The sequence below is a fragment of the Pristiophorus japonicus genome, chromosome 16 (assembly GCF_044704955.1).
Source record: "Pristiophorus japonicus isolate sPriJap1 chromosome 16, sPriJap1.hap1, whole genome shotgun sequence".
Lineage (NCBI taxonomy): Eukaryota > Metazoa > Chordata > Chondrichthyes > Pristiophoridae > Pristiophorus > Pristiophorus japonicus.
Genome location: NC_091992.1, coordinates 29,535,469 through 29,558,657, shown reverse-complemented (window position 1 = coordinate 29,558,657; position 23,189 = coordinate 29,535,469). Strand labels below are relative to the sequence as shown.

The 23,189-nt window shown below is 46.3% G+C and overlaps 1 protein-coding gene across 1 annotated transcript in view; it reads right to left on the bottom strand.

The window, feature by feature from the left end:
- The window catches only part of aifm4 (apoptosis inducing factor mitochondria associated 4), a 160,734-nt gene that overhangs the window by 32,182 nt on the left and 105,363 nt on the right, over positions 1-23,189 (bottom strand). Inside the window, exons 10-11 of the mRNA XM_070857165.1 lie at positions 19,001-19,092; positions 6,658-6,788 (exon numbers count right to left, since the gene is read on the bottom strand). Coding sequence (XP_070713266.1) covers positions 6,658-6,788; positions 19,001-19,092 — 223 coding nt within the window. The remainder of the gene's footprint in view (positions 1-6,657; positions 6,789-19,000; positions 19,093-23,189) is intronic.

Sequence of the window (23,189 nt, the reverse complement as noted above, 5' to 3'; positions counted from 1 at the left end):
CGGGGTCAGTGGAAATGTATTAACATGGATAGAGAATTGGCTGGCGAACAGAAAGCAGAGTCGGGATAAATGGGTCCTTTTCGGGTTGGAAATCGGTGGTTAGTGGTGTGCCACAGGGATTGGTGCTGGGACCACAACTGTTTACAATATACATAGATGACCTGGCAGTGGGGACAGAGTGTAGAGTAACAAAATTTTGCAGATGACACAAAGATTAGTGGGAAAGCGGATTGTGTAGAGGACACAGAGAGGCTGCAAAGAGATTTAGATAGGTTAAGCGAATGGGTTAAGGTTTGGCAGATGGAATACAATGTCGGAAAGTGTGAGGTCATCCACCTTGGGGAAAAAAAACAAAAAAAGGGAATACTATTTGAATGGGGAGAAATTACAACATGCTGCGATGCAGAGGGACCTGGGGGTCCTTGTGCATGAATCCCAAAAAGTTAGTTTGCAGGTGCAGCAGGTAATCAGGAAGGCGAATGGAATGTTGGCCTTCATTGCGAGAGGAATGGAGTACAAAAGCAGGGAGGTCCTTCTGCAACTGTATAGGGTATTGGTGAGGCCGCACCTGGAGTACTGCGTGCAGTTTTGGTCACCTTACTTAAGGAAGGATTTACTGGCTTTGGAGGGGGTACAGAGACGATTCACTAGGTTGATTCCGGAGATGAGGGGGTTACCTTATGAGGATAGATTGAGTAGACTGGGTCTTTACTCGTTGGAGTTCAGAAGGATGAGGGGTGATCTTATCGAAACATTTAAAATCATGAAAGGGATAGACAAGATAAAGGCAGAGGTGTTGTTTCCACTGGTCGGGGAGACTAGAACTAGGGGGCACAGCCTCAAAATACGGGGGAGCCAATTTAAAACCGAGTTGAGAAGGAATTTCTTCTCTCAGAGGGTTGTGAATCTGTGGAATTCTCTGCCCAAGGAAGCAGTTGAGGCTAGCTCATTGAATGTATTCAAGTCACAGATCGATAGATTTTTAACTAATAAGCGAATTAAGGGTTACGGGGAGCGGGCGGGTAAGTGGAGCTGAGTCCACGGCCAGATCAGCCATGATCTTGTTGAATGGCGGAGCAGGCTCGAGGGGCTAGATGGCCTACTCCTGTTTCTAATTCTTATGTTCTTATTTAGGTAAGGCTGACTTCAACGCAATGAGAGGCAGCGTGAGGAGGCCTATAAAAAGGCCCAGCTTTGGTGAGTTGGCGAAAGGCCAGCTTGTGTAGCTCAGCAGGGTGAGAAGGCAAAAAAGAAGTGGAAAGAAATCAAAAGGTGACGTCACAGCCAAGGCGGTAAGTGATTGGTAAGTAGTTTTTCTTTTTTCTTTTCTTTATCAGTAAGTAACCTTTAGCATTGTTGTTGCCAATTGAAGTTTACCTTAGGGTTAAGTCATAGCAGGATAGCTCGGACACGTGTTCTGCTTCTCCTGTACTATGTGGGAAGTCAGGGATGCTTCCGGTGTCCCGGACGACTACGTGTGCAGGAAATGTATCTGCCTCCAGCTCCTGACGGACCGCGTTGCGGAACTGGAGCTGAGGGTGGATTCACTCTGGAGCATGCACGATGCTGAGAATGATGTGAATAGCACATTTAGTGAGTTGGCCTTACCGCAGGTAAACGGTCCACAGCCAGATAGGGAATGAAAGACCAACAGGAAGAGCAGTGCAAGGAAGGTAGTGCAGGGATCCTCTGCGGTCATCCCCCTGCAAAACAGATAGATCACTTTGAGTACTGTTGAGGGGATGACTCATCAGGGGAGAGCAGCAGCAGCCAAGTTCATGGCACCGTGGCTGGCTCTGCTGCACAGGAGGGCAGGAAAAAGTATGGGAGAGCAATAGTGATTGGGGATTCAATTGTAAGGGGAATAGATAGGTGTTTCTGCGGCTGCAACCGAGACTCCAGGATGGTATGTTGCCTCCCTGGTGCAAGGGTAAAGGATGTCTCGGAGCAGGTGCAGGACATTCTAAAAAGGGAGGGAGAACAGCCAGTTGTCATGGTGCATATAGGTACCAACGATATTGGTAAAAAAACATGATGAGGTCCCACGAGACGAATTTAGGGAGCTAGGAGTTAAATTAAAAAGTAGGACCTCAAAAGTAGTAATCTCAGGATTGCTACCAGTGCCACGTGCTCGTCAGAGTAGGAATCGCAGGATAGCTCAGATGAATACATGGCTTGAGGAGTGGTGCAGCAAGGAGGGATTCAAATTCCTGGTGCATTGGAACCGGTTCTGGGGGAGGTGGGACCAATACAATCCGGATGGTCTGCACCTGGGCAGGACCGGAACCAATGTCCTAGGGGGGAGTGTTTGCTCGTGCTGTTGGGGAGGAGTTAAACTAATATGGCAGGGGGATGGGAACCTATGCAGGGAGAAAGAGGGAAATAAAATGGAGTCAGAAGCAAAAGATAGAAAGGTGAATAGTAAAAGTGGAGAGCAGAGAAACCCAAGGCAAAAAACCAAAAGGGCCACATTACAGCAAAATTCTAAAGGGGCAAAGTGTGTTAAAAGGACAAGCCTGAAGGCTCTGTGCCTCAATGCAAGGAGTATTCGGAATAAGGTGGACAAATTAACTGCGCAGATAGCAGTTAACGGGTATCACGGAGACATGGCTCCAGGGTGACCAAGGCTGGGAACTCAACATCCAAGGGTATTTCTGCATTTAAGAAGGATAGACAGAAAGGAACAGGAGGCGGGGTGGCATTGCTGGTTAAAGAGGAAATTAATGCAATAGTAAGGAGGGACATTAGCCTGGATGATGTAGAATCGTTATGGGTGGAGCTGCGGAATTCCAAAGGGCAGAAAACGCTAGTGGGAGTTGCGTACAGACCACCAAACAGTAGTAGTGAGGTTGGGGACAGCATCAAACAAGAAATAAGGGATGTGTGCAATAAAGGTACAGCAGTTATCATGGGCGACTTTAATCTACATATTGATTGGGCTAACCAAACTGGTAGCAATACGGTGGAGGAGGATTTCCTGGATTGTATTAGGGGTGGTTTTCTAGACCAATATGTCGAGGAACCAACTAGAGAGCTGGCCATCCTAGACTGGGTAATGCGTAAGGACAAGGGACTAATTAGCAATCTTGTTGTGCGAGGCCCCTTGGGGAAGAGTGACCATAATATGGTAGAATTCTTTATTAAGATGGAGAGTGACAGTTAATTCGGAAACTAGGTCCTGAACTTAAGGAAAGGTAACTTCGACGGTATGAGGCGTAAATTGGCTAGAATAGACTGGCAAAGGATACTTAAAGGGTTGACGGTGGATAAGCAATGGCAAACATTTAAAGATCACATGGATGAATTTCAGCAATTGTACATCCCTGTCTGGAGTAAAAATAAAACGGGGAAGATGGCTCAACCATGCCTAACAAGGGAAATTAAGGATAGTGTTAAAGCCAAGGAAGAGGCATATAATTTGTCTAGAAAAAGCAACAAACTTGAGGACTGGGAGAAATTTAGAATTCAACAGAGGAAGACTAAGGGTTTAATTAAGAGCGGGAAAACAGAGTACAAGTGGAAGTTTGCAGGGAACATAAAAACTGACTGCAAAAGCTTCTATAAATATGTGAAGAGAAAAAGATTAGTGAAGACAAACATAGGTCCCTTGCAGTCGGATTCAGGTGAATTTATAATGGGGAACAAAGAAATGGCAGACCAATTGAACAAATACTTCGGTTCGGGCTTCACGAAGGAAGACACAAATAACCTTCCGATTGGACTAGGGGACAGTAGGTCTAGTGAGAAGGAGGAACTGAAGAATATCCTTATTAGGCGGGAAATTATGTTAGGGAAATTGATGGGATTGAAGGCCGATAAATCCCTGGGGCCTAATAGTCTGCATCCCAGAGTACTTAAGGAAGTGGCCCTAGAAATAGTGGATGCATTGGTGATCATTTTCCAACAGTCTATCGACTTTGGATCAGTTCCTATGGACTGGAGGGTAGCTAACATAACACTACTTTTTAAAAAAGGAGGGAGAGAGAAAACAGGTAATTATAGACCGGTTAGCCTGACATCAGTAGTGGGGAAAATGTTGGAATCAATCATTAAGGATGAAATAGCAGCACATTTGGAAAGCAATGACAGGATCGGACCAAGTCAGCATGGATTTATGAAAGGGAAATCATGCTTGACGAATCTTCTGGAATTTTTTGAGGATGTACCTAGCAGAGTGGACAAGGGAGAAGCAGTGGATGTGGTGTATTTGGATTTTCAAAAGGCTTTTGATAAGGTCCCGCACAAGAGATTGGTGTGCAAAATCAAAGCACATGGTATTGGGGGTAATGTACTGACGTGGATAGAGAACTGGTTGGCAGACAGGAAGCAGAGAGTCGGGATAAACGGGTCCTTTTCAGAATGGCAGGCAGTGACTAGTGGAGTGCCACAGGGCTCAGTGCTGGGACCCCAGCTCTTTACAATATACATTAATTATTTAGATGAAGGAATTGAGTGTAATATCTCCAAGTATGCGGATGACACTAAACTGGATGGCGGTGTGAGCTGTGAGGAGGACGCTAAGAGGCTGCAGGATGACTTGGACAGGTTAGGTGAGTGGGCAAATGCATGGCAGATGCAGTATAATGTGGATAAATGTGAGGTTATCCATTTTGGGGGCAAAAACACGAAGGCAGTCCTCTCAGGTTGATGTAAACGGTGCTATATAAATTCAAGTCTTTCTATTTTTTTTTTAAAAAGACACTTAAAGATGGCAAGGAAGACTCATTATTGCAAATAACTGCCTGGGGCCAACCAACATTTCACTTTTATTCTATGGTCATTTAATTGCTCCCAATGGGTTCATCCACAGCACTATAAGACGGCTGACCCATCATTAAATAGTTTATATCCATATAGCATTTCACAAACGCTTAAACTGGACCTCAATTCCTACTAGAAGTTTCTGTTGTCATTGCTGAAATGCTGCCCAAAATGCTACTGCTCACGCCTACAAAGTGAGATGTGAACAACCCCCATCACTCAACTCAAAGCAATTACATTGTTCAGAATATTAAGAAATCCTTGAATTATGGGCTTCAGATTACATTAGGATGTCTGAAGCTTTCAACTGTTTGACTGGACTTAGATTCAGAAACTCACTGCAAATTAATTAAACTGGCAGAGGATACCGAACTGGAAGAAGCAATGGAATTAAAAGAGGCAGATCAGAAATTACAGAAGAAATTGGACAAAGTAGACAAGTAGGCAGAACAATGGCAGATGAAATGTAATACAAATGTGTAAAGTATTCCACATAGGATTAAAAAATGGGAAGACATACTCCACAAACGGTGTTGCAATAGCTAAGGATAAAATTGAAAAAGATCAGGAGGTTTTTAAGCAGACTCGAAGCTCAACATGTCCAGTAATTAACAAAGTTAATAGAAAGTTAAACTATATAGCAACAAAAAAGTAGGATACAGTCAGAGGAAGTCATGATCAAACTGTAAACTACTGTGGTATGTCCACACCTCACCTACTGTGTCCAGGTCTGGTCACCGAGACACACGGGAGACATTCAAGCATTGCAAGTAGTACAAAGACTACAAGGTTGATTCCCAGTGCTAGAAATCTGAATCACGCTGAAAGATGAGCAACTTGGGCTTTTTAGCCTTAAATGGCGGTGTCCGAGAGGTATACAAGATAGTAAAAGGTATGGAAAAGGCAAAGCTGAAAATTAATTGAAAGGCCACAGGTTCAAACTAGTAAGAGGCAAATTTAGAATGGATATTAGGAAGCTCTTCACACAGACAGTTATTGACACTTGCAATGGACTCTCAGATTGAATAGTATAGGTGAAAACATTTACAAAACCATTGCAAGCTACAATGTGTAATTATCTGGGGAATATACACAATAAAGTGACCAACCACTGATGAGAGCAACACTGCATGTTTAAAAAAAAAACCTGGAAAGACGGTCTTCCTCGTTATCCAATTCTGTAGCACCCACTGTACTTTTGCAGTTAAGGCATCCTTCTTCTGCTCATGTTACACTGGTTTGCCAGCTCAGGGACACAGAAATATGAAAAATGGGGAATACTCTTTTGAAAAGTGAGGAACTAAGGAATGACTGCAGCGATGTCTGCGAAGTGACTGATAATTCAGTTACAAAAATACACTCTAAAAAAAGATGTATTTTACATCTAATCACTTTTGTATTTGGGTGTAAATAATTGCCTGGTTGGAGCATGTTCAGGGCGATCAGAAATAAAACCAGAACATGCTGGAAATACTCAGCAGGTCAGGCAGCATCTGTGCAGAGAGAAACAGAGTTAACACTTCCGTCAATGCCCTTTCATCAGAAATATTTCCGGTCGATGATCTTTGATTTTAAGGAAAACCAGGCTAGCTCGGTTACTGGCGAATGATTCTCCCAGCCTGATTTTTCCAACTAGGTAATTATTAAGTGCATAAAAGGAAAATTTGCCCTTTATATGCAACAGAAAAGTGCAAGCATCTTGAATGCTGTAACACAATCACGGGGCTCAGAAAGACAGACACTCCATTATTTAAGACGTCAACAGAACCTCTGGATTGTGGTACTATCTTGTAAAACTAATTTCTAACTTGCGCACAAATACATTTCTAGACCTCCATCAAATAATGGAAACCCTTAATGTTAGTGAGCTTCTCCAAAATAAATGTTAAAAATTACCAATGAATGAGGAGCCCACGATGGCAACATCCTTTCCTACTGATAGTTCATTAATTTTGTTTGCATCTTCAAGGGTACGCAAGCGAAGTACATTTTCAAGATTCACTCCTGGACAACTGAGCACTCTAGGTCTGCATTTAAGCATATAACATAACATAAATAAAATGATACAAGAACTCAAAAGTAACATAAGCATGTGACTATGATGTTAACCAAGCTAACCAGGATATTGAAGCTAGAAAATTTGAAGGATTATATAGTATAAATCACACTGAATTACAAAGAACTCTTGGAGGCACTTTGGTGTTAATAAGCACCACATTAGCAGCAAGACAGCGCCAGGTTTAAAACCAATCGCAACGCACTTGACCCCATTCACATATGTGATTTAAACATTCTTACTACGGATGTCTTCTGCCCTTGTATTTGACCTGCACATGTGCAGGTGCAGTTACACAAATATCTGCTTTTTGCTGATACACCTCCATGCATGTCATGGTGCCAGTTCATAAGCTTGTTCTGTGCATATAAGGAACTGCTCAATGAGGCCAGTGTGCTGCCTATCAACTGGAAACAGTTTTAATTTGTGCATCCCAATCACTGCACTGATGCCACGTTGAAGGTGCTGAAAATACGAAGGCATCAGCGAATGAGAGGTTTCTAAAACTAGTGCATACATGCTCTTTGTATTAGTAAAGCTATTAGCAATGCAAGTTAGAAAAGCCTCATCGAGCTAACATGTTTCCCACAAGCTTGTGGATCCTTAAATGTCAATCTTACTTTTGAGAGATCTGTCCATTTCTATAGAGAAATATGTTAGGTAGTCTATCTCGGTTTTGAACCAATTGGTTGATGAGAAATGTGGTAGCTAGTACATCGAGATGGTGAAAACAAAGATGGCAAAATTGGGTTCCTTTGCACCTCCTGTTAGCGCCTCCAGGGGGTGATAGTGGAGCGCAAATGGTTTTGTGACCAGGCGCGGCAAGATCAATGACTCCTGCCTTCGCCCGGAGATCCTGACGTCATCGCCGTGCGCATCGCCCCGGACCTGAAATTACGTTGCACCCTCTGCAACAGTGCCGGCGAAAACACAGACAGCTGCAGGAGGAGTACATCAGGCAGTTGGCCGCTTCGGGGGCCGATGCTTAAAGGCGAGGTGGCTGAGGTAAGTAATAAATAAATAAAATTAAAAACTTACCTTCGCCCTTGCAGTTTTTTTGCGGGTTCCTGCCGCAATCAATCAGCTCGGCATTGCACGTGCCAGGCTGATCAGGCAGGATCGCAGCTACCGTCGTGGAGCAGGTAAGTTGTTTTTCCTTTGTAGAGCCTCTAGCGATAGCTCTTCCCTTTAAAGGAGGTATTGTGTTCCTAACACAGATAAGGCTGCACACAGGGAGGTTAAAATAACAGTGACCGCAGTCTTTAATAAGACACTCCAGAATGAGGCCTTAGGGGCCGACTTATATACAGTGCTCCCAAGGGATGCTGGGATCCCTTGGGACTTCTGGGGATGAGCTCCCTGGTGGCGGAACATGGGAGTGCATGCTTTACAGATACACAACATCACTCTCTTCTTCTTCCCCCCCCAAGTCAAAGTGAAAACTATTTATAAGATGAGGCGGTCGGGAGCCTTTCTTTCCCTAGTGGACCGCATCGGTACAAATGTTTGTTCTGGTGTGTTGGCTGTGCCCTTGCTGGGCTGGCATGTTGTTAGCTCAGCAGGGCTGCTGGGTGAGCCTGGCCTTGCTGGGCGTGATGGGTTCGATTTCCTGGTCCGGCGTGGTGTCGTTGATCCTTGTGGGCGTGTGTTGTGGGCTTGAAAAAGGTGGTGTCTGCTGTGGGTTCGAAAAAGGTGGTGTCTGGTGTGGGTTGTTCAGGGCAGCCTGTGAACCGCAGCCTCGTTTGGTCCAGGTGCTTTCTGCAAATTTGTCCATTGTCTAGTTTGACTACAAACACCCTACTCCCTTCTTTAGCTATCACCGTGCCCACGATCCACTTGGGACCATGTCCATAGTTTAGCACATACACTGTCATTCAGATCAATTTCCCGTGACACAGTGGCGCGACCATCATTTACATTTTGTTGCTGCCGCCTGCTCTCTACCTGATCATGCAGGTTGGGGTGAACCAGCGAGAGTCTGGTTTTAAGTGTCCTTTTCATGAGTAGCTCAGCCGGGGGCACCCCTGTGAGCGAGTGGGGTCTCGTGTGATAGCTGAGCAGCACTCGGGACAGGCGGGTTTGGAGTGAGCCTTCTGTGACTCGTTTAAGGCTCTGTTTGATGGTTTGTACTGCCCCCTCTGCATGTCCATTGGAGGCTAGTTTAAACGGGGCCGAGGTGACATGTTTGATCCCATTTCGTGTCATGAATTCTTTAAATTCGGCACTGGTGAAACATGGCCCGTTGTCACTGACCAGTATGTCAGGCAGGCCGTGGGTGGCAAACATGGCCCTCAGGCTTTCAATGGTAGTGGTGGCAGTGCTTCCCGACATTATTTCACATTCAATCCATTTTGAAAATGCATCCACCACCACCAGGAATATTTTACCAAGAAACGGGCCCGCGTAGTCGACATGGATCCTTGACCATGGTCTGGAGGTCCAGGACCACAAACTTAGTGGTGCCTCTCTGGGCGCGTTGCTCAACTGAGCACATACGCTGCATTGCCGTACACAGGACTCCAAGTCAGAGTTGATACCGGGCCACCACACGTGGGATCTGGCTATTGCTTTCATCATTACTATACCCGGGTCTGTGCTGTGGAGATCCGAGCTGAATGTCTCCCTGCCCTTTTTTGGTAGTACTACGCGGTTACCCCACAACAGGCAGTCTGCCTGAATGGACAGCTTGTCCTTTCGCCGCTGGAACAGCTTGATTGGCTCTTGCATTTCAACGGGGATGCTGGCCCCACTCCCATGCAGTACACAGTTTTTTTACTGGGGACAGCAGAGGATCTTGGCTGGTCCAAGTCCTAATCTGGCGGGCCGTGACAGGTGATTTATCATTTTCAAACGCTTCCATGACCATCAACAAGTCTGCGGGCTGCGCCACCATCAACAAGTTTGCAGGCTGCGCCATTTCCACTCCCGTGCTGGGCAATGGTAGCGACTGAGAGCATCCGCACAGTTCTCGGTGCCTGGCCTGTGGCGGATGGTATAGTTATACGCTGATAGCGCGAGCGCCCACCTTTGTATGCGGGCTGAGGAATTAGTATTTATCCCATTGTTTTCAGCGAACAGGAATGTGAGAGGCTTGTGATTGGTTTCCAGCTCAAATTTGAGGCCAACCAGGTACTGATGCATTTTCTTTACCTCGAACACACACACTAATGCCTCTTTCTCAATCATGCCGTAGGCCCTCTCGGCCTTAGACAAGTTCCTGGAAGCATAGGAGACAGGTTGCAACATTTCCGCAACATTAGCTTGTTGTAATACACACCCGACTCCATACGACGACACGTCACATGCTAGCACAAGTCTTTTACACGGGTTATACAATACAAGCTGCTTGTTGGAGCATAAAATGTTTCTGGCTTTCTCAAAAGCAACTACTTGTTTTTTCCCCATACCCAATTCTCACCTTTGCGCAATAACACATGTAGGGGCTCGAAAAGGGTGCTTAACCCCGGTAGGAAGTTACCAAAATAGTTGAGGAGTCCCAGGAACGACCGCAGCTCCGTGACATTCTGTGGCTGGGCACGTTCCTGATAGGCTTGGTCTTGGCGTCTGTGGGCCGAATGCCGTTGACCGCGCTCTTTCTCCCCAAAAACTCCACTTCTGTTGCCATGAAGACGCATTTTGACCTCTTCAGCCGCAGCCCTACGCGATCCAGTCGCTGGAGGACCTCCTCCAGGTTTTGTAGGTGCTCGGCGGTGTCCCGACCCGTGACCAATATATCATCCTGAAAGACCACCGTGTATGGTACCGACTTGAGTAGGCTCTCCATGTTTCTCTGGAAGATCGCTGCAGCCGACCGAATTCCAAACGAGCATCTGTTGTAGATGAACAGTCTTTTGTGCTTGTTGATGCAGGTGAAGCCCTTCGAAGACTCCTTCAGCTCCTGTGTCATGTAGGCTGAAGTCAGGTCGAGTTTGGTGAATGTCTTGCCTCCTGCCAGCGTCGCAATTAGGTCGTCTGTCCTAGGTAGCGTGTATTGGGCCAATAGCGAGAAATGATTAATAGTTACTTTATAATCGCCGCAAATTCTGACCGTGCCATCATTTTTGAGTACTGGAACAATCGGGTTGGCCCACTCACTGAATTCCACTGGGGAGATGATGCCCTCGCGTTGCAGCCTGTCCAGCTCAATTTCTCCTCTCTCCATCATGTGAGGTACCGCTCGCGCCTTGTGGTGAATGGGTCGTGCCTCTGGGACCAAGTGGATCCGCACCTTCGCCCTGGAAAAGTTTCCAATGCCTGGCTCAAAAAGGGAAGGAAATTTGTTAAGAACCTGTGTACATGAGGCCTCATCGACATGTGATAGCGCTCGGATGTCATCCCAGTTCCAGCGGATTTTGCCCAGCCAGCTCCTTCCAAGCAGTGTGGGGCCATCGCCCGGGACAATCCAGAGTGGCAGTTTGTGCACCATGCCCTTGTAGGTGACCATGGCGCTGCCCAGGACAGTGATAAGCTCTTTGGTGTACGTTCTCAGTTTCGTGTGGATGGGGCTCAGGGCTGGTCTGAATGCCTTGTTGCACCACAGTCTCTCAAACATCTTTTTACTCATGATGGATTGGCTAGCGCCAGTGTCCAGTTCCATGGCTATGGGTAAGCCATTTAATTTTAAGTTTAGCAATATAGGTGGACATTTCGTCAAAAATGTGTGCACCCCGTGTACTTCAGCATTTGCCTCCTCTCTCTGAGGCTCTAAATTGCTTTGATCCATCATGGGCCGATCTTCCTCTGCCACGTGGTGGTTAGCAGGTTTTGCAGAGCTTGCAGCTCGTTTGTAAGCTCGTTGGAGGTGCCCCATTGTTCCACAGCTCTTGCAAACATACCCTTTGAAGCAGCATGAATAGGCTGAATGGAAGCCTCCACAACGCCAACAAGGTGTGTGATACGTCCTTACTACACAGTATAAATGCACACGAGGCCCATGCTTGAGAGGTCAGTCTGTGACCTGTCCTTTATTCCTTAGCACTCAAGTGATGAAGGTGGGTGGAGCTTCCCCTTTTATACCTGAAGGTCCAGGTTAAGAGTGTCTCCCACCTAGTGGTCAGTGTTCTCACGGTGTACAACTTAGGTCAGATTATACATGGGTTACAATGCTGGTTGAATACATGACATCACCTCCCCCGCCAAAGTCTTATTGGGATCACAGGTTGAGTCTCTCTGGTGGTTTACGCTCCCTTGTAGAGTGCCTGAGTTGGGGCTCCGGTTGTTGGGCGCTGGCCTGAGTGTCTGCTGTTTGCAGTGCCTCAGGCCTGTCCGGACTGCCCACAGTGACTGGGCTCTCCTCCCTTTGGTTCCGGTGTTCGGTCACCTGTGGTGGAGTGAACTCTATATCGTGTTCTTCCTCTGCTTCTTCTATGGGGTTGCTGAACCTCCTTTTTATTTGATCCACATGTTTGCGGCAGATTTGTCCATTGGTAAGTTTAACTACTAGAATCCTATTTCCCTCTTTGGCAACCACAGTGCCTGCGAGCCATTTGGGCCCTGCAGCGTAATGGAGGACAAAAACAGGATAATTTACATCAATACATCGCGCCCTCGCATTCCTGTCATGGTAGTGATATTGTGACTGGCGCCTGCTCTCGACAATTTCTTTCATGGTGGGGTGTATAAGGGATAATCGGGTTTTGAGCGTCCTTTTCATTAGTAGCTCTGCGGGTGGAACCCCTGTGAGCGAGTGTGGTCGGGATCTATAGGCCAATAGGAGGCATGATAAGCGGGTTTGTAGGGAACCCCCTTGGAATCTGAGCATCCCTGTTTGATTATCTGCAGTGCTCGTTCTGCCTGGCCATTTGAGGCCGGCTTGAACGGTGCCGTTCTAACATGGTTAATTCCATTGCCTGCCATGAAGTCCTGGAATTCAGTGCTTGAAGCACGGGCCATTGTCGCTGACCAAGATGTCCGGTAGACCGTGGGCGGCGAACATTGCCAGTAGACTTTCTACCGTGGCAGAGGATGTGCTTGAATTTAAAATGTCACACTCGATCCATTTGGAGTAGGCGTCTACTACAACCAAAAACATTTTCCCCATGAAAGGACCTGAGTAGTCCACATGGATGCGTGAGCAAGGCTTGGCGGGCCATGGCCAGGGGCTAAGGGGGGCTTCCCTGGGCGCATGGCCCAGCTGGGCACACGTGTTGCACCTGCGAACACAAAGTTCCAGATCTGCGTCTATCCCTGGCCACCAAACATGTGACCTGGCAATTGCCTTCATCGTGACAATGCCCGGGTGCCCATTGTGGAGTTCTCTGATGAACACCTCTCTGCCCATCTGGGGCATGACGACGCGGTTTCCCCACAGTAGGCAATCGGCCTGAATCGAGAGTTCATCCTTGTGCCTGTGAAATGGTTTAAATTTCTCAGGGCATGCCCTGTACGTGGCTGCCCAGTCCCCATTCAGGACACATTTCTTGACTAGAGACAATAGCGGGTCTCTAGTTGTCCAGACTTTAATCTGACGGGCTGTCACGGGTGAGCCTTCGCTTCCGAAAGCTTCAACAGCCATGACCATCTCAGCACCATGCTCGGTAGCCCCCTCAGTGGTAGCTAGTGGGAGCCTGCTGAGTGAATCGGCGCAGTTTTCGGTGCCCGGTCTGTGCCGAATTGTGTAGTCATAGGCAGCTAACGCGAGTGCCCACCTCTGAATGCGGGCCGATGAGTTTGCATTTATGGCCTTGTTGTCGGCCAAAAGGGACGTTAGGGGTTTGTGATCGGTCTCCAGCTCAAATTTCCTGCCAAACAGGTACTGGTGCATTTTCTTTACCTCATATACACATGCGAGCGCCTCCTTTTCTACCATCCCGTAGCCCCTTTCTGCCTGGGACAGACTCCTGGAGGCATAAGCTACCGGCTGTAACTGACCCTTGGCATTGACATGCTGCAACACACACCCGACACCATAGGACAACGCATCGCACATTAACACAAGTTTCTTACATGGGTCATATAGCGTTAACAGATTGTTGGAACATAACAAATTGCGTGCTCTATTAAAAGCCCTTTCCTGGCTGTCCCCCCCCAGACCCATTCGCGACCTTTGCGTAGGAGCACGTGTAGCGGCTCTAGCAGCGTGCTCAATTTGGGAAGAAAGTTACCAAAATAGTTCAGGAGCCCCAGGAACGAACGCAGCTCCGTCGTGTTACGGGGTCTGGGTGCTCTCTGGATCGCTTCCATCTTGGATGCAGTAGGGCTGATCCCGTCTGCTGCTACCCTCATCCCCAGGAATTCTACCTCTGGAGCTAGGAAGACGCACTTCGCCTTTTTCAGTCGCAGACCTACCCGGTCCAGTCTGTGCAGCGCCTCCTCCAGGTTGTGGAGGTGTTCTTCAGTATCGTAACCCGTAATGAGGATGTCGTCCTGAAAAACCCCCATCCCTGGAATCGACTTGAGGAGGCTTTCCATATTTCGTTGGAAGATCGCGGCGGCCGAGCGAATCCCAAATGGGCATCTGTTGTACTCAAACAACCCCTTGTGTGTCGTGATGGTGGTCAGCTTCTTCGACTCACTCGCCAGCTCCTGGGTCATGTTAGCTGAGGTCAGGTCCAATTTTGAAAAAAGTTTGCCACCGGATAGCGTCGCAAAGAGGTCCTCCGCTCTCGGTAGCGGGTACTGGTCTTGGAGTGACACCCGATTGATAGTGGCCTTGTAATCGCCACATATCCTGACCGACCCATCCGCCTTGAGCACTGGCACAATCGGGCTCGCCCAGTCACTGAATTCGACTGGTGAGATGATGCCTTCCCTCAACAGGCGGTCCAATTCGCCTTCTATCTTTTCCCGCATCACGTACGGCACCGCTCTGGCCTCGTGGTGTACTGGTCTGGCGTCCAGGTTTATGTGAATCACTACCTTGGCCCCCATGAAAGTGCCAATGCCGGGTTGAAATAATGAGTCAAATTTGTCCAGAACCTATGAGCATGATACTCGCTCCACAGAGGAAATTGCATTGACATCGCCCCATTTCAAGTTCATGACAGCAAGCCAACTCCTCCCTAGTAGTGCGGGACCGTCCCCTGGGACAATCCAGAGTGGCAACCTGTTCTCCGAATCTTTGTGGGTCACGACTACCGTGGCGCTGCCTAACACCGGAATGATCTGCTTTGTGTAAGTCCGTAGCTGTGCGTCAATTGGCGATAATTATGTCCTCCTGGCCTTGGATGCTCAATACTTTTCAAACTGTTTGATACCCATCAGGGACTGGCTGGCACCCGTGTCTAACTCCATTGATACTGGGATGCCATTGAGGAGCACTTTCATCATTATCGGTGGCGTCCTGGTGTATGAACTGTATATGTGCTCCACATGAACTCGCTGAACTTCAGCTTCCAGCGATTTCCCCCAGTGTCCATTTCTGCAATTTCTGCAGGTATTTTGCTCATCTCTGCAAACTCCGGCTGAATGTATGCCTCCACGCCTCCAGCATGAGTTGCAGTTTGAAACAAAAGGTCCCTTGCCAGTCGATCGTCCCTGACTGCCCCTGTTATTGTCCTTGAGTGCACCATTAACAGGTGTTGATGGCCCCATTACTGGCTGCATTGTCCCTTGCAATGGCGTGAATCGCTGTTCAGCTTGCCATTGTCTCTGTCGAACTCCCCCTCTGGGTTCGACTACATGTTGGGGCACGCCTGACTGCCCTTGTCTGCCTGGAGAACTGTGTGCTGCTTTAACAATGTTGAATCTCTGTCCCAACCATTCTTTAACACAGTACCTCTCGTCTGTTCTGCTAGTGGCCATGCTCACGTGGTTTAAATCCCAGTTTCTTGTCGCCATTGATACGTCCTTACTACACAGTATAAATGCACACGAGGCCCATGCTTGAGAGGTCAGTCTGTGACCTGTCCTTTATTCCTTAGCACTCAAGTGATGAAGGTGGGTGGAGCTTCCCCTTTTATATCTGAAGGTCCAGGTTAGGAGTGTCTCCCACCTAGTGGTCAGTGTTCTCACGGTGTACAACTTAGGTCAGATTATACATGGGTTACAATGCTGGTTGAATACATGACAGTGTGAATTGCCTTGCATTCATCCTTTGTTGCGGACTCAGTCATCTGGGTCACCTGAGGCCTGCTGGCAGTTGCAGACTCGTGGGTTCTGCCCTGTACATTTCTGCTCGCAAACACAGTTCCAGTTAATTTATGAACATTGCTAGCACTTGCGTGCTAAGAGATTTGTTTGGTGTTATCACTGGTGGACATAAACGCCTGTGCTATTGCAATGGCCTTACTGAGGGTCGGTGTCTCTACAGTCAAAAATTTTCATAGGATGGTCTCGTAGCCAATGCCCAGTCTAAGAAAGTCTCTGAGCATTTGCTCCAGGTAGCCATCAAACTCACATTGTCCTGCAAGTCGCCTTAGCTCGGCGACGTAGCTCGCCACTTCCTGACCTTCAGATCGCTGGCACATGTAGAACTGATACCTCCCCATCAGCACATTCTCCCTCAAGTTAAGATGCTCCCAAACCAGTGTACACAGCTTCTCATACGACTTATGTGGGTTTCACCGGAACCAGAAGATTCTTCATGAGGCTTTAGGTCAGTGCCCCGCAGACTGTGAGGAGGACCTCTCTCCTTTTTGCAGCGCTTCCTTCTCCGTCCAGCTCGTTGGCTACAAAGTACTGGTCTAGCCGTTCGACATAGGCTTCCCAGTCCTCACCCTCCGAGAACTTCTCCAGGGTGCCCACAGTTTGCTGCATCTTTGCGTTGGATTCGTATTCTCGTCGCCAGTTATTGTGTTCCTAACACAGATGAGGCTGCACACAGGAAGGTTCAAGTAACAGTGACCTCAGTCTTTAATAAGACACTCCAGAGTGAGGAACAGACCTTAGGGGCCGACTTATATACAGTGCTCCCAAGGGATGTTGGGATCCCTTGGGACTTCAGGGGATGAGCTCCCTGGTGGCAGAACATGGGAGTGCATGCTTTACAGATACACAACAGGAGGGAAGGAGCCTTTCAACGCAGCAGCGCTGCACGACCCAGTGTGCACGCTGCTCCACTCACTGCCCCGCCTGCTGCTGATTGTGCTCTATAAATCGAGCACTCCACTTCCTTCCTGGAGTTTTTTTTATAAAAGTTCAAAATGATTAGCGCCTGGTGCTAATTTTTCAAACTTTTCAAAGTTAACGCCCCAAACAGGGTGATACCCAATCCCCTCCACCCCAAAATGATATGCTCTAACCCAAGCTGCAATTAGAGACTACTAAATTGTAGTGTTTGCTCTATTTGCTAAGATTACAAACTGGTTTACCAAAGGCTGTGACAACAACAGCAGGCAGGTAAAATATAAACAGCAATATGTTGACGCTAGTTTACATAACTAAGAAAATCAGCTGATTTTTAAGATAACATGGCAGTTTAAGATAGAAGTCTGTTTAATCAAGGGAATAGGATTAAATATATAACCCATAAAGTAAAATAGAACAAGGAAAGTCTATTAAAATCCTAGAACCTTCCTTTAAAATTAAGAGCACAGACAAGGTGATGCAACACTTGGCCAACAAAGACACCCAGATTTCAGGTTATATTCTGCTGACGGTTACACTAAAGGCTCTGATATTTACGGGGAATGTGTTTGAGGGGGGGGGTGGGGGGCAGAGCCCAGATATCCTCGGAACATCGAGGTTCCGATTGACAGACTGCGCAGGGGATGGTCCTCAGCATCCGGGAATGATGGGGTGTTGGTGGGGTTTGAGGGAGCCGGACCAGCAGTCGGGATGGAAGGGGGACCGGAAGAGATTGTGGGTTTAGAGAGTGGGGGTCGGCCAATTGTGGCAGAAAATTTGCTCGAGGGGCTGCGGGGATTGGGGATTGGGGGAGACACTCCTGCTCCTCCTGGCCCACAAGCAGTAATACAAGAAACATTTACCTGACGGATCCGGCTACTCCCTCCTCCCTTTGGCTGGCAGGATTCCGGAGCAAAACATATCAGGAAAGGAGCCAATGCATTGCAGTTAAAAGGGAAACAGGCACATTCGGGTTGGTGTTGGGTTCAACGAATTTGACAATTTAACCTCCCCATCGATCCTCTCCTGTCCATCGCAGGGGAGTTAAAATTGCTCCCAAAGTTTCCCTCCAAGTGGTGACTTGTTATCCTTGGTTGTGATGTTGGGCACAATATTCAGTTCGTCAAAGGACTGAGTAAACAAGTTCCGCCACCAAAGTTATTGATAATTGCCAAATGTTGATATACTGATACACTCCTATTAAGTGTGCAATTTGAAGCACAAAAAAAAAATCAGAAATATGGAGGGACTTCTGGACAAATACAATAATTAACATAGTCGAGCTGAATGGTCAAAATCCAGAAAGTTTTAGGAACATAAGAAATAGGAGCAGGAGTAGGCCACTTGGCCCCTCGTGCCTGCTCTGCCATTCGATAAGATCGTGGCTGATCTGATCATGGGCTCAGCTCCACTTCCGCATGATAAAAGACAAATGTGAAGATAGCATGAATAACTGCAACATTCAGAACCAAGAGGAAGATAAAAAGACTACTTTGGATGTCAAGGAGTAATTCTTTTCTTTAAAAAAGGAACAAGTATATATAAAAACGCATCTGAAATAGCTTCCCCTCGCTTCTACAGCAAGAGGAGAGAAATGAGATTTTCTTTTAAAGTGGAAAAAACAGCAACATCTTGCTGGTTCGTGCAGGAAAGTGGAATTGAGGTAGATGATCAGCCATGATCTCATTGAATGGCGGAACAGGCTAGAGGGCCAAATGACCTACTCCTGCTCCTATTTCTTATGTTCTATCTTAAGTTTTATTACTCAAAATTAATTAACTCTAGGTGCAGAAATGCCCCCGACCACCTTAAAGCTGTCCTTAAACCTGCACACCACAGAGCCATTCTTCCTCATGACCATTTCTAATCCAGACAGACTTGCTAGCAAGTGGATTTATGAAACCGTAAGGATGAGAAAAAAGGATTTTTAATAAAAATGGCAATTTTAAAAGTTGGGCACAGCATGGGGTGGCAGGTTATACTTAGTTCCTATTATATTCCGCACCATCCATTTTCAAACTCACTTGAGATGCAAGCAAGAAAGTATGGATTTAGTCAGATAAAAATCACAAAGGTCTAAGCAGGTTATGAAGGAACTCAACCCACATGCAGGATTACAAGCAGCAGTTCTTAAGCTACAATTCAGAAGGGATCGATTTGAAAGGGTCAATCACTTACTCGCTGCCTGTTGCAATCAGTAAGAAATCATACTGCTGAGTCGTTCCATCTTTGAAAGCGACTCTCCTCTTAGCTGTGTTCACGGATATGGCCTAGACATAACATGAGAAGAGAAATTTAAATTTGAACATGGCACATTTAAAAGAAACCATTCTGGACCTTGAATGGCACTGACACTGACCTGGACCTTGGTGGCACTGACATGTCCTGTAAGCACCCAAGAATTAACGTAATTAAACCATCAATAGATCATACATGACTGAACACAGATTCAACAAACGCACAGTCTGGAGTATGATCAGCTTCAATTTCAGTTAATTTTTTAAAATTCAGCAGTTCAAGGTGAGTGCAGACTTCCTGTACTCTAAACTGTTGTGCTTCAACTAAAAATATTCTAATGCTCGCTCCTTGGGATGGAGGTTGGAATTTTATTCAAACTCTAGCCACTTGTGCCATTGAACAGCACTCTTCATAATGGGTCAAAAATTCAGCAAGAAAACCAAAGTGAAGCAAGAATTCAAAAACAACATAACTATTTTCGCTCGATACATGACGACCCACATTTTAACCATTTAGGCAAATTTGGATTGAGTTTAAAGAATGAATCTGCTCTCAGCTGAATATTCCCTTTATGTGAGCATTACGACGTACAGGAATGCATTTGATTGATTTTTGTAAAATATTGTTCAGAACACACCAAGCAAACCTAATGTGAGAATTTATTTCACAAGACAGCTATTGAAAATGGACGCTTTTCAGAGTGGATGAGTAAAAGTCTACAAAATCGAAATGAATTTAAATTTGCCTAAGTTGAACCAGTTATGGGTGGAGCTAAAATTGTGTAACGTATTGTTGGCTGATCCTGACCAGTTGTTCAGTTTGCAATCGACCAATTTAAAATTCTCAACTCTAGAGGTTCAACATGAACATCAGGCACTTGAAAATGCTGCGTGGTGACTTACTATGCCATTGGTTGTCCTATGCTATTACACACGAGGGAAGAATTGCTCTGGTCACGACGCATAGCATCATCATTAATACGCTCACAACGAACGCGTTTATGATGTCACTACATATAGCGACCAGAAACATTCTTCCCCATTGCGAAATTCTAACCTGTGCCAGGCCATGAGAGAAGACTGCAATTATACAGGGCCTTGGTGAGACCACACCTGGAGTATTGTGTACAGTTTTGGTCTCCTTACCCAAGGAAAGATATACTTGCCATAGAGGGAGTGCAATGAAGGTTCACCAGACTCATTCCTGGAATGGGTGGATTGTCCTATGAAGAGAGATTGAGCAGACTAGGCCTATATTTTCTAGAGTTTAGAAGGAGAGGTGATTTCATTGAAACATGCAAAATTCTTACAGGGCTCGACAGGGTAGATGCAGGGAGGATGTTTCCTCTGGCTGGGGAGTCTAGAACCAGGGGTCACAGTCTCAGAATAAGGGGTCGGCCATTTAGGACTGAGATAAGGATAAACTTCTTCACTCAGAGGGTGGTGAATGTTTGGAATTCTCTACACCAATGGGCTGTAGAGGATGAGTCGTTTGTTATATTCAAGGTAGATTTTTGAATATTTAGCAAATCAAGGGAGATGGGGACAGTGCAGGAAAGTGGAGTTGAGGTAGAAGGTCAGCCATGATCTCACTGAATGGCGGAGCAGGCTCGAGGGGCCGAATGGCCTATTCTTTCTCCTAATTCTTATGCTCTTATGTTCTTATGACACATTGAGGTAAGATTATTACAAGTTCAATACTACGAGGGATGTAAATTTGAAACAGAGAATTATATCACACCATTCCTTTGTAGCTTCTAGAGCTGGAGTTAAAGAGTGACATTGGCTTTATCGAGTGTCATCTTAGTATGGCTGGCAGCATGATATCTCATGGTATCTCGGAGGGATAAGTTTATCAGTTCAAGCTGCAATTCAGGACCCAGGAATTCTGGGCAAAATATGGGCTGACTCTCCATTGCAGTACTGCAGGAAGCGTTTCACTGTTGGAGGTGCTGTTCTTTGGATGAGACATTAAACTGAGGATCTGCGTATTGGTTCCCGGTGATTTAGATGGATATTAAAGATTCATACACTATTCAAAGATGTCTGATGTCAAGGTGTGCTGGCCAACATTCCTCCCTCAAATAACACTATCAAAAGGCAATTTAACTGGTTAAGTGTCTCATTCCTATTTGTGGGAGCTTGCGGCGGCTAAAATGGCTGCCGTGTTTGCCTATGCAAGAATAGTCGCTGTATTTCAAAGTAATTCATTATAAGTGATGTGCTTTGAAATGTTTCAGAGAGACGTGATAAGTTGTTACATAAATGCATCTTTCTTTGTTTTCTTCATCAGTCCTATAGTGCAGCATTGGGGATAATTTTTGGAGTACATGTTGGCAGTGAGGAAGCTCACCCACTGCCAGCGCATACTGGAGAATCTCAGAGCACCACCTGTGATGTTCTGATATGCGTTTGTGGTGGATAAACCTCTTGGCTGCCAGCATGCACTTTGGAGAATTTAGGCTACATTAGTGCTTGAAGGAGAAAATGGTGATTAATGTTTCAAGCAGAGAGTTCAGACAAACCTGAAACATTAGGTTAGCTTTTCTTTTTTTCAATGGATCTCTGGGGATGATTTCCTCCAGTCACTATACAGCAACAGTATCTACAAATACAGCAAGATTTCCTCTGATCATTATTCTGTGAGTATGTAAACGTGTCGAACATTTACAAATTCACAGAAATATCAACCAGAGGAAAATCGGTTTATGCTGTCAACCCATTGCTGTGTACTTCCATTATTTTCCCCCTATTTCCAGTTCTATTTCGGATCCTCTCTAGCCAGGAATTACCTGCCCATCCTCTTCAGTTGTGGAATAGCTTGTGACTACTGAGTGGAGTGCCGCAGGGCTCAGTGCTGGGACCCCAGCTCTTTAAAATATATATTCATGATTTGGATGATGGAATTGAGTGTAATATCTCCAAGTTTGCAGATGACACTAAACTGGGTGGCGGTGTGAGCTGTGAGGAGGATGCTCAGAGGCTGCAGGGTGATTTGGACGGGTTAGGCGAGTGGGCAAATACATGGCAGATGCAGTATAATGTGGATAAATGTGAGGTTATCCACTTTGGAGGCAAAAACACGAAGGCAGAATATTATCTGAATGGCGGCAGATTAGGAAAAGGGGAGGTGCAGCGAGACCTGGGTGTCATGGTACATCAGTCATTGAAGGTTGGCTTGCAGGTACAGCAGGCGGTGACGAAGGCAAATGGTGTGTTGGCCTTCATAGCCAGGGGATTTGAGGATAGGAGCAGGGAGGTCTTACTGCAGTTGTACAGGGCCTTGGTGAAGCCCCACCTGGAATATTGTGTTCAGTTTTGGTCTCCTAATCGGAGGAAGGACATTCTTACTATTGAGGGAGTGCAGCAGAGGTTCACCAGACTGATTTCTGGGATGGCTGGACTGACATATGAGGTGAGACTGGATCGACTGGGCCTGTATTCACTGGAGTTTAGAAGGATGAGAGGGGATCTCATAGAAACATATAAAATTCTGACGGGACTGGACAGATTAGATGCAGGAAGAATGTTCCCGATGTTGGGGAAGTCCAGAACCAGGGGACATAGTCTTAGGATAAGGGGTAAGCCATTTAGAACTGAGATGAGGAGGAACTTCTTCACTCAGAGTTGTTAACCTTTGGAATTCCCTACCGCCAGTTCATTGGATATATTCAAGAGGGAGTTAGATATGGCCCTTGCGGCTAAAGGGATCAAGGGGTATGGAGAAAAAGAAGGAACTGGGTACCGAAGGAATGATCAACCATGATCTTATTGGGTGGTGGTGCAGGCTCGAGAGGCCGAATGGTCTACTCCTGCACCTATTTTCTATGTTTCTATGTTTCTGAGGGAGGGGAAATAACAAAAGCAAATACATTGGGAAACGAGTCATTTGACAGCATTAATAAACTTGAATCATGTCGGAGCCTCTGATAGCTTAAACATAGAAAATAGGTGCAGGAGTAGGCCATTCGGCCCTTCTAGCCTGCACCGCCATTCAATGAGTTCATGGCTGAACATGCAACTTCAGTACCCCATTCCTGCTTTCTCGCCATACCCCTTGATCCCCCTGGTAGTAAGGACTACATCTAACTCCTTTTTGAATATATTTAGTGAATTGGCCTCAACAACTT